Source organism: Ranitomeya imitator, chromosome 5, assembly GCF_032444005.1.
Source record: "Ranitomeya imitator isolate aRanImi1 chromosome 5, aRanImi1.pri, whole genome shotgun sequence".
Lineage (NCBI taxonomy): Eukaryota > Metazoa > Chordata > Amphibia > Anura > Dendrobatidae > Ranitomeya > Ranitomeya imitator.
The window spans coordinates 124,642,814-124,655,158 of NC_091286.1; the positions used below are offsets into that span (position 1 = coordinate 124,642,814).

Genomic DNA, 12,345 nt, shown 5'->3' on the forward strand with positions numbered 1-12,345 from the left:
CCCCCTGCTGGCAGGCACATGCCCCCCGGTCAGTCTATATGCCTCCTGCTGACACGCACATGATGAAATAACACACACTTAACTCACCTTCCGATGATGGCTCCGTGCTTCCAGCTCCCCCGTGGCATTTCCGGTGTCTGTGTTGACATCCAATCATGTGATCAGCAGTGACGTCATCACTGTGTGCCCAGGTCACATGATAAGATGGACACAGGAAGCGCAACTAAGGAGCTGGGAGCACGGAGCCATCATCAGAAGGTGAGTTAAGTGTTTGACATTTTATCATGTGCGTTCCAGAAGGGGGGCTTTCAGTGACCGGGGTGCCATGTGCGTGCCAGCAGAGGGTCATATAGTGACCAGAGGGGGCAATATCCAGGATGGGATAGAGGGCAGTGGTGTGCCAGCAGCACAGGGGGGACAGTGGTGTACCAGTAGCACGGGGGGCAGTGGTGTGCCAGTAGCACAGGGGGCAGTGGTGTGCCAGCAACACAGGGGGGCAGTGGTGTGCCAGCAACACAGTGGGGGCAATGGTGTGCCAGCAGCACAGGGGGGGGCAGTGGTGTGCCAGCAGCACAGGGGGGTAGTGGTGTGCCAGCAGCACAGGGGGGCAATGGTGTGCCAGCAACACAGGGGGCAGTGGTGTCCCAGCAACACAGGGGGGCAGTGGTGTGCCAGCAGTACTGGGGGGGCAGTGGTGTGCCAGCAGTACAGAGGGTAGTGATGTGCCAGCAGCACAGGGGGCAGTGGTGTGCCAGTAGCACGGGGGGCAGTGGTGTGCCAGTAGCACAGGGGGCAGTGGTGTGCCAGCAACACAGGGGGGCAGTGGTGTGCCAGCAACACAGTGGGGGCAATGGTGTGCCAGCAGCACAGGGGGGTGCAGTGGTGTGCCAGCAGCACAGGGGGGTAGTGGTGTGCCAGCAGCACAGGGGGGCAATGGTGTGCCAGCAACACAGGGGGCAGTGGTGTGCCAGCAACACAGGGGGGACAGTGGTGTGCCAGTAGCACGGGGGGCAGTGGTGTGCCAGTAGCACAGGGGGCAGTGGTGTGCCAGCAACACAGGGGGGCAGTGGTGTGCCAGCAACACAGGGGGAGCAGTGGTGTGCCAGCAGTACGGGGGGGGGGGGGGGGTGGCAGCAGCACAGGGGGTCATATGTGTGCCAGCAGCACAGGGGGGCAGTGGTGTGCCAGTAGCACAGGGGGCAGTGGTGTGCCAGCAACACAGGGGGGCAGTGGTGTGCCAGCAGTACTGGGGGGGCAGTGGTGTGCCAGCAGCACAGAGGGTAGTGATGTGCCAGCAGCACAGGGGGCAGTGGTGTGCCAGCAACACAGGGGGAGCAGTGGTGTGCCAGCAGTACGGGGGGGGGGGGGTGTGGCAGCAGCACAGGGGGTCATATGTGTGCCAGCAGCACAGGGGGGCAGTGGTGTGCCAGTAGCACAGGGGGCAGTGGTGTGCCAGCAGCACAGGGGGGAGTGGTATGCCAGCTGCACAGGGGGGCACTGGTGTGCCAGTAGCACAGGGGGCAGTGGTGTGCCAGCAGCACAGGTGGGCAGTGGTGTGCCAGCAACACAGGGGGGGCAGTGGTGTGCCAGCAGTAAAGGGGAGGGCAGTGGTGTGCCAGCAGCACAGGGGAAAGTGGTATGCCAGCAGCACAGGGGGGGGGCAGTGGTGTGCCAGCAGCATAAGTGGGCAGTGGTGTGCCAGCAACACAGGGGGGCAGTGGTGTGCCAGCAGTACAGGGGGGCAATGGTGTACCAGCAGCACAGGGGGCAGTGGTGTGCCAGCAGCCCAGGGGGGTAGTGGTGTCCCAGCAGCACAGGGGGGCAGTGGTGTGCCAGCAGCAGGGGGGCAGCGGTGTGCCAGCAGCACAGGGGGGCAGAGGTGTGCCAGCAGCACAGGGGGGCAGCGGTGTGCCAGCAGCACAGGGGGGGCAGTGGTATGCCAGCAGCATGGGGGGCCAGTGGTGTGCCAGCAGCACAGGGAGGCAGTGGTATGCCAGCAGCACGGGGAAGGAGCAGTGGTGTGCCAGCAGCACAGGGGGGGCAGTGGTGTGCCAGCAGCATAGGTGTGCAGTGGTATGTCAGCAGCACGGGGGGCAGTGGTGTGCCAGCAGCACAGGGGGGCAGTGGTGTACCAGCAGCATGGGGGGGAATATGCCAGGATGGGGGTTATATAGATACCAGGATGAGGGACGTATATATGATTTGTAAGACAGACACTGGCATTATAAAACAGACCCCCATTTAACATTAAAAAAAATATTTTTTTCTATTTTTCTTCACCAAATTTGGGGCTGCGTCTTATAATCAGGTGCGTCTTATAAAGCGAAAAATATGGTATTTAACTATTAATAAATAAATTAGATTGATCAATACATTAGGAACATGCGGCAGCAGTAACACTACTGAAATTCACCAGCATTATGGCTGTGTGAATGAGGCCAAAGACTTACCGTAAAATGATTTTGAAATTACATGCAATTGTACTGCAGTTTTTATATAGTTGATGTATTCATTTTTCCACAATGAGATACCAACAAATTAAAAACCTTCACAAATTTAATACTGATTAAATGTTTCGCTGACTAGGGGACCTGCACGAAGTACCTTGCGTGAGCACTGAAAACACTGGCCCGTAGATAATAGGCACTCACTGCTCTAGCTTCATGTGCTCTGTTAGTTTAATTAGTGCATGAAGAGTACTTTAATTGCACAATCAAAGAAAAAAAGAGCAAAAGACAGTAGAGTTATTAGTAGCTGAAACTTCAATAAAGTACTATAGGATCGACAAGAGAAAGATTCAGGCACCGAGATAAGTATCATTACTTATTCAAGGCTCTATGTGCTATTTGCAGGAAGGAATTTGTAGCAGCACTAATGAATCTAGGGAATGGTATATAAAAAGTAACTATTAAATGCAATGGAGTATCTGTGGCCTAGAATACAAAACAATGGCAAAACTCCCACTCAGAAATTTTCATATGCAGTTGATTGCTTCTCATCTGTCAAGACGTTTTTTTTTAGATATCTCTGTTTTGGGGAAAGCTCCCCAAGGGGCTTGTCACTCAGCTATTCCAGAATACCTTTTATTCACTGTACGAACAGGTAGATTGACTTTTCAAAACCCAAACAATGCCAGATGCTAAAATGGCACAATGATTTTAGTGAACTATGTTTCGATTGCTTACTGTTTTCTTTGTGTTAGTTTGCAGTCGGTGAGTGAGAACACTCTTGGTCACATTCACAGGCAGCAAGTGTATACCTGTGAATATCATCCAGGTTAAAATATGATTAGTTACTGTATATAAGGGACCATAGGCTGTGAATGTAAGCAAGATCATTTTCATTCACTGATGGATAACTTATATCGAGAAAATAAGAAATTAAAAAGTAAATAACAATCAGATTGAAATAGTGTACTTTTTAGTTTCTGTCATTTGCATCCATAGTACATAACAAGCTGCAGAATGCTGTTCCCTGCCAAGCACTGTATATCAGAGAACTCTCCTGGCAGCTTTATCTCAAGCAGTTCCTTAGCAATCACTTCAACTCAAATATGATTGAATCAAAGCTGAACTTTGATTTGACTAGAATTAAGCTTAGGTTATTGCTCAGAAAAAATACAGAAGCCTTTAGAAATAGAGGGGATTTTGCTGTGAACAGCATTCAGCAGCTTGCTATGTACCTTGAAACATAGAAGCTACAGAAGATAAACTGTACAACATTCTTTATGAAAGCAATTACTAAAGTTACTTAAAGGTGAAAATGACTGCATTTAATTATAAAAAAGCCCCACCCCTCCAAAAAAAAGTACACATTGCCTTTAAGCTAGAACCTCTTTAACCCTTCAAAAGTTTATTCAAATTTTTACAATATATTCCGCAATCTTATAAGAGTTTACTAGATGTAAAAATTGCTCTACGTTGTTTGAACAGCTTAACTTTTATATTATTTTTAAAAGTAGTACTATTTTTATGATTTTTAACAGTGGCATTATTTTCTTCAGCTATAATATCAAATGCAGCCATTTGAACAAAGTAGAACTATTATTAAATATAATGGATTGAAGAAAAAGCCATTTATTTAGATCATAAAGGGTAAAATTTACATACATTCAGACTTATGGGTGGATTCATTAACACTGGGTTGTACACGCCAGTCTTGATTAATGGGCGTTGGAGGGTTAGACGTACTGAATTCATTACGTGGTGCACTTAATGAATTTGGCGCATCTTCACAGTGGCGTACACATTTGTACCCCACATCATGCTAATCTAGTCAGGTGGGAGGGTGCTGCCATGCTCCTCCCACATAAGCGGAGCTATCCAGGCCTGGCATGAAAACGTGTTGGTCAAAAAAATTGGACATTTTCAAACTATTTTATGCCAGAAAAAGCCACTTTGATTATTCAGTCACATTTTCATGGAAAGAAGTAAAAAGAAGTAAAAAAAGAACAAGCATTGTGATCACAGTAGTAGAGAGAGATTCATCATCCCTATGATATGATAACTGAGAAATGCCAGGGAAAAAGTTAAACAACTGTGTAGGTTTGACCTGAAGATTAACCTGCCATTTAGAATGACAACGGTTAATAAACGGTTAATAATTCCTATGAGAAGACAGTATTCCTACTAGAAATGAATGACTTGAAGGCCACCTGTTGCTGTTCGTTGTTAGACTAATGATAAATTCATCACAAAAAGACCAAGATACAATCATCACAATCACAAAAGTAAGAAACTTTTCAGTAGTTAATGGATATTTGGATTCTAAGTTCGCCAAGGAGCGGCTGCAAAGGATTTATTTGTGATGCTGTCACTTAACATTATTCTATAGATTCTGATATCTCCAGATTAAATTACAGCAAAACACTCTGATTAACCTTCATTAGCCTGGAGAGCCAAATTCAATTTAAAACTTCAATTGGCCACTTATTTGCTAAAAGAGATTAGAGAGGTTTATAATATCCCCAGATGACTAATTTATAATTCATGAATATGTATGGAAAACTTAAAGAAAAAAACTAGTTATACCAGCTGCAGAAAATTTTAATGAGGTGCTCTCAGCAAGAAAGTTAAAGTAAACCACTAAACTGTATTCTTAGAGACTAATAAGTATGAACACAAGCTCCATTGTTACATTTTATGTTACCCTTAATTAGTGCACTTTTCTCTTTATAAAGAAAGGTACACTTTATGAGCTGTGACCATATCCATGTTCAGCATGGTTTCTCAACTATTTTCTCCTGGGCCTCACTAGTCACCATATGGTAATGCCTAGGTCTCACCTATCAACATATGAAAAAGAAAAAAAAATGTTTCATATGGCAGCACTGTAAGGTTGGGAAAGGATGGAAACAATGAAGAACCCTCACCTGTTGAAGGTATACTAGGAGCATAACATTCAAAAAGACATGGAACAAAACAGGGGGTTACCAGATCTCTCCTTGCCAAGATCTTGGGTAAGGATTCAGAAAACAGAAGAACGTATAGAGTGGTACTAGAATAATGGCAGTTGTTGGTTGGTGCTTAATTCACTACACCAGTCTCCAGGTGCAAATAAGACGTAATTGAAGATGCAACACAATGCGTTTTGAAGATGCACAGTCTTCTTCGTCAGGTGTTACTTACCTAACAAAGAAGGGTGGTTCTCTTCTAATCTCATTGCATTGCACCTTCACTAAAGTTCTATTTGCACTCGAAGACCTTTGTAGCGGATTGAGCACCCGCCAACAGGTCCCATTAATCTAGTATCACTACTTCCATTAGGCTTCACCGATGGCCTAAGTAGATGCTAAAATAAAAATTTGCTTAATGCTTCATTATCTTCATCAACAACTCATGGGAGCTCCACCAGAATCACTCTCCTCTCAGTTTGTAAAGGACTGAAGAAAAATCTTGGTACCCAAGTTTATGAGTTAATGAATATTGGTTCTTGGCCAAAATGTTGCATATCCCAAACATTAAGTCTTTCAAAAATCTTTTATTAAAGGGGTATTCCAATAGGAAGAGATTACCAACTGACCTCATGATATGCGATAACTTGTAGATTGATGAGAGTCCGTCCATTGTGACCCTCATTGATCACCAGTTTGGGGCACTTTTGTATTAAGAATGAAGCAGCAATGCACATGTTCGACTGAAGCTACATTCATTGTCTATGGAACTACGGTAGAAAGCAGAGTACGGCCCTCCGGGTATGATAGAAATAACTGAGTGATCTACTTGGCTGTTTCCATTAGTGTCAAAGAGTCTTAATAAAGCCACACTGTGGCATAGGAGCCCCTTCTAGTGAGTCCCAGCAGTAGCTGGATATTTAACGTAAAAAGATTTTCAACTTATTGATTAAACATGTTGGAAGTATAACGTCAGGAATCGTTATAGTACAGTATGTAATATGCACACTGTTGGGATTCCACTCTGACCATTTGATCAGATGTCAAGTGTCTGTTCACCTGCAATTTTCATACTTGATACTTCATACTCAATCATTTTCTTTTCCTGCTTTTCTGTATGGAACACAGAGAAGCAAAGGCGAAGCAGGCTGGCACAAAAGCACACGTATGAAAATAGCATAAGGGCAGTTACACCACGACCACTCAAACTGACGAAGCCACTCCTTGTGGCGACATGTGTCAGGTCTGCGTACCTCCTGTCTTTACTCCCCAAGGTTCTTTACAGGCTTACAGCAGTAACTGGGTTTGCCAATAAGTGACTGAGAAACGTTGATGTGGTCTCATTGGCTTTGGTAACACACTGCATGCTCCCAAGTGTGGGTAAGCTTGGTGCTTTGGTACATTGAAATCTATACTCCTCTAATTGACCATGTGATAGGGGGTCGTATATAGCATTCCTGCTGGGATTTTGTAATTTTTCTATCCCTCCCTGTCTAGTTATTCTGTAGGTGATATAGGTGCCAAGTCTATTCTCATACTTCCAATTTACCACATATTATTACAATCTACCAACTGTCTTACCTTTGCATGGTTTATGCGAGCAACTTGATGATTGTACAGTGTGTCGCCAAGCCTGTTATTTGGGGTTTTGTATTCTTGTATTAAGTTGCTATAAGTCTCTCTCAGTGTTTCTATATCTTGCCATCTTTTAGAGCTAAAAGTGCTGTTCACATAGATATCATACCTTGTATCTACAAGTATATTCCATTGTATTATTACCGGGGAATTCTGTCAGGGGGTTGGCTTTATTTTGAGCCACTTGTTATTGTATGTAGGTCACATGTGTGACCAATTTTAATGTTTTTAACTTGTGCTCTATGTGGTTTTCTGTGTTTTTTGTGCTATAATATATGAATAAAATTTGTACTTCTATACTTGATCCATTGCCTCAGGTGATCCCCGTTTTATTGTCTATTCCTTGTTGCTCTTTTTCTTACTGTTGTTCACAGTGTAGATCAGGTTGGATCCCTGTATTCCTGTGGTGCCCCCTCTCTTTTTACTAGATCACGACCACTCAAACTGTCAAACAGAGCTAATATTATTCATCATTGGAATTACTGATGTTTTTTGTGTATATGTTTAATTTATGCTGATTTAAGGTTGATGACGGAGTGTGATCTTTGTGGTTTCTTTCATCTTTACAGCTTTAAAGAGTTAATTAAGCGACCTCACAGTGGACCTTACCCTATATTGTTACTTAGTGCTCAATTAGAGGGAATATTATGATCATAATTACATCAATTACCTTGATATAATTAGTTTTCTAAAAAAACAACACACAATTCATAGAGAAACAGAAATATCTGACACTTCTGTCTGTTCTGCATAAACAAGTCCTAACAATTACTGCAGTTTTTTTTTCTCTCCGAATGCCTGGGTGATTTGATTGCTTGCTAGTATCCGTCTTCTTTTCTTTATACAATCTATTTTAATTGAGGCAAGTATCACAACAAGACCTTGGGAGCATTTCCCAGCTAATATGTTATATGTACGTCTCAGACGCGGTGTGCACTGAACCAAACCTTACGCAATGCTCTAAAACTTGGCTCATTTATTATACATGTAAATGCTGGGCGATGAAATATGCATTACTTACATGCTTCCAGTGGCGGAACTGCTGTCAGTAAACAGAGAACCATTAGTCCTTTCCATATGTGCCAACCTTAGAAAAAAAAAGAGACCGATGCTTCCAATAAATAACACATAATACACACCAAAGTCTTACTTATCAAGTTTGAAAGCATTTTTTTTTTACTGTTAAATGATCAACTTTTTTAGCTATTTGAAAGAGTGGTGTGACTTTTTACTCCAGAGAACAATATGACAATCAAACATATTGATTTTTTGTGAGTTATTACTGCTAAATCTGTTACCTTTCATTCTTATGTTAGAGTAACCAACAGGGTTAGAACGGGTCATAAGGCAAAGAATCAAAGCACTCTATACTGCATTCTACAAACAAAAATATGTGACTGATAGCACTACCATGACAAATACGTAAGGTATTTTATCTGTTTTATGCTTGTTATCTCTCATCTCTGCAAAACATGTACCATGACTAAGTAGAACTGATTTTGGACCACCAGTCAGGAATCATTTGACATGTGGCAGATTAAAACATAAAAATAGCTCTATACTATAAAAATGCAATGTTATAAATTATATTTTTAAAGCACTCGTTGAACAATGGGCCATTTTTACAGCCCAATTTCAGGCCAGTAATGAGAGCAGATTGGCTATTTCGAAGTTGTACAGAACTCGTTTACCAGTCTGTTTACAAAGGCTGAAGAACAGTGATGGGGATGGGGATAGAACTATCACCAATATGTGTAACGCTGGTGGCTGTGGACACACTGTGACACGGGCCAGGCTTACCCTGGAGAGGCATGATTAATTGTCTATTCACTAGAGGCTCTGATGGTGAGGATTGGCTCTGACGCCAGTAGACACCAGGGTCCACTCCAGGGAAGTCCTCAGGATTGCAGCAACTGACTAGAAGGTCAGAGACTTGGGTATGGGGTACACATGGACGAGACAGAAGCATAGTCAAACGGTCAGAGGTCAGGGCAGGCAGCACAGGTTCAGAATTCAGAGCTGAGATCAAAGCACAGAGATCAGGATAAACGAGAAGGCAAGCCGGGTCAATAACAGTTGAGACAAAACAGAAACAGACTAATACAGGGAACTAGAGACTGAGCTACTAAGAACCTAAGTTAAGGTCAAGAATAGAGGGTGGACTCGCCTGATATATCACCTGCTGGCAGGTGATAGGTCGGGGAAACCGATCTCTGCAGGATATAATAGATACAAATTCATGCAGAGTTCAGCCGTGCCCCCTATAACTCACAAACAGCAAAGCTGGAAGAGAAGCATAAGGAAGCTCAGAGCAATGGTCAGGTACTTGGTGGAGCAGAGCAAAACACATAGTGAGTAGGGTGACACTTAGAAAGTGTTTGACGAGTGGCCGGCGTAACAATATGATTGTTAGTAACATATTATCGGCAGCACATCGCCTATTTGCATGTGGTGATGTATTTCTAATAATCATGGTTTTCTTACTAGCATAAAAATAACCCAATTAACGAGAGTTTTGTTGATTTATTAGGTGATTGCAAGCATTTTTATTCTAAATAATAATAAGGATTCCCTATCAGTATGCCTTTCAAGTGTGGGAGGAAACCAGAGTACCCAGAGGAAACCCACACAAACACGGAGAGAACATACAAACACCTTGCAGATGTTGTCCTTGGTGGGATTTGAACCCAGCAACCCAGAGCTGCAAGACTGCAGTGCTAACCACTGAGCCACCATGCTGACCCTTATAAAATGCTTGAATGGAAATCTGTCATCTAATTCATGCAATCTAAACAAGATGCAGCAAGAATCACAACTTGATTGCAACCAAATATATCTTTTTTTTAACCCCTTCACCCCCAAGGGTGGTTTGCACGTTAATGACCGGGCCAATTTTTACAATTCTGACCACTGTCCCTTTATGAGGTTATAACTCTGGAACGCTTCAATGGATCCTGGTGATTCTGACATTGTTTTCTCGTGACATATTGTACTTCATGACAATGGTAAAAATTCTTTGATAGTACCTGCGTTTATTTGTGAAAAAAACGGAAATTTGGCGAAAATTATGAAAATTTCGCAATTTTCCAACTTTGAATTTTTATGCAATTAAATCACAGAGATATGTCACACAAAATACTTAATAAGTAACATTTCCCACATGTCTACTTTACATCAGCACAATTTTGGAACCAAAATTTTTTTTTGTTAGGGAGTTATAAGGGTTAAAAGTTGACCAGCAATTTCTCATTTCTACAACACCATTTTATTTTAGGGACCACATCTCATTTGAAGTCATTTTGAGGGGTCTATGTGATAGAAAATACCCAAGTGTGACACCATTCTAAAAACTACACCCCTCAAGGTGCTCAAAACCATATTCAAGAAGTTGATTAACCCTTCTGGTGCTTCACAGGAATTTTTTGAATGTTTAAATAAAAATGAACATTTAACTTTTTTTCACAAAAAATTTAATTCAGCTCCAATTTGTTTTATTTTACCAAGGGTAACAGGAGAAAATGGACCCCAAACATTGTTGTACAATTTGTCCTGAGTATGCCAATACCCCACATGTGGGGGTAAACCACTGTTTGGGCGCATGGCAGAGCTCGGAAGCGAAGGAGTGCCATTTGACTTTTCAATGCAAAATTGACTGGAATTGAGATGGGACGCCATGTTTCGTTTGGAGAGCCACTGATGTGGCTAAACATTGAAACCCCCCACAAGTGACACCATTTTGGAAAGTAGACCCCCTAAGGAACTTATCTAGAGGTGTGGTGAGCACTTTCACCCACCAAGTGCTTCACAGAAGTTTATAATGTAGAACCGTAAAAATAAAAAATCATATTTTTTCACAAAAATTATCTTTTCGCCCCCAATTTTTTATTTTCCCAAGGGTAAGAGAAGAAATTGGACCCCAAAAGTTGTTGTACAATTTGTCCTGAGTACGCTGATACCCCATATGTGGGGGTAAACCACTGTTTGGGCGGATGGGAGAGCTCGGAAGGGAAGGAGCGCCGTTTGACTTTTCAAAGCAAAATTGACAGGAATTGAGATAGAACGCCATGTTGCGTTTGAAGAGCCACTGATGTGCCTAAACATTGAAACCCCCCACAAATGACACCATTTTGGAAACTAGACCCCCTAAGGAACTTATCTAGAGGTGTGGTGAGCACTTTGACCCACCAAGTGCTTCACAGAAGTTTATAATGCAGAGCCGTAAAAATAAAACAAAATTTTTTTCCCACAAAAATTATTTTTTTAGCCCCCAGTTTTGTATTTTCCTGAGGGTAACAGGAGAAATTGGACCCCAAAATTTGTTGCCCAATTTGTCCTGAGTGCGATAATACACCATATGTGGGGGGAACCACTGTTTGGGCACATGGGAGGGCTCAGAAGGGAAGGAGTGCCATTTGAATGCAGACTTAGATGGAATGGTCTGCAGGTGTCACATTGCGTTTGCAGAGCCCCTAATGTACCTAAACAGTAGAAACCCCCCACAAGTGACACCATTTTGGAAAGTAGACCCCCTTAGGAACTTATCTAGATGTGTGCTGAGCACTTTGACCCACCAAGGGCTTCACAGAAGTTTATAATGGAGAGCCGTAAAAATAAAACAAAAATTTTTTCCCACAAAAATTATTTTTTAGCCCCCAGTTTTGTATTTTCCCGAGGGTAACAGGAGAAATTCGACCCCACAATTTGTTGTCCAATTTGTCCTGAGTGCGCTGATACCCCATATGTGGGGGGGAACCACTATTTGGGCGCATGGGAGGGCTCGGAAGGGAAGGAGCTCCATTTGGAATGAGGACTTAGATGGAATGGTCTGCAGGTGTCACATTGCATTTGCAGAGCCCCTAATGTACCTAAACAGTAGAAACCTCCCACAAGTGACACCATTTTGGAAACTAGACCCCCAAAGGAACTCATCTAGATGTGTTGTGATAGCTTTGAACCCCCAAGTGTTTCACTACAGTTTGTAACGCAGAGCCGTGAAACTTAAAAAAACAAATCTTTCCCCCCAAAATTATTTTTTAGCCCCCAGTTTTGTATTTTCCCGAGGGTAAGAGGAGAAATTCTACCCCAAAAGTTGTTGTCCAATTTGTCCTGAGTACGCTGATACCCCGTATGTTGGGGGAAACCACCGTTTTAGCGCATGGCAGAGCTCGGAAGGGAAGGAGCGCCATTTGGAATGCAGACTTAGATGGAATGGTCTGCAGACGTCACATTGAGTTTGCAGAACCCCTAATGTACCTAAACAGTAGAAACCCCCCACAAGTGACCCCATATTGGAAACTAGACCCCCCAGGGAACTAATC

At 43.1% G+C, this 12,345-nt stretch overlaps 1 protein-coding gene across 2 annotated transcripts in view; it reads right to left on the reverse strand.

The window, feature by feature from the left end:
- The window catches only part of UTRN (utrophin), a 930,516-nt gene that overhangs the window by 50,164 nt on the left and 868,007 nt on the right, over positions 1-12,345 (reverse strand). For both annotated transcript variants that reach the window (XM_069769124.1, XM_069769123.1), the window contains exon 71: positions 8,049-8,114. In XM_069769124.1, the coding sequence (XP_069625225.1) occupies positions 8,049-8,114 (66 nt within the window). The remainder of the gene's footprint in view (positions 1-8,048; positions 8,115-12,345) is intronic.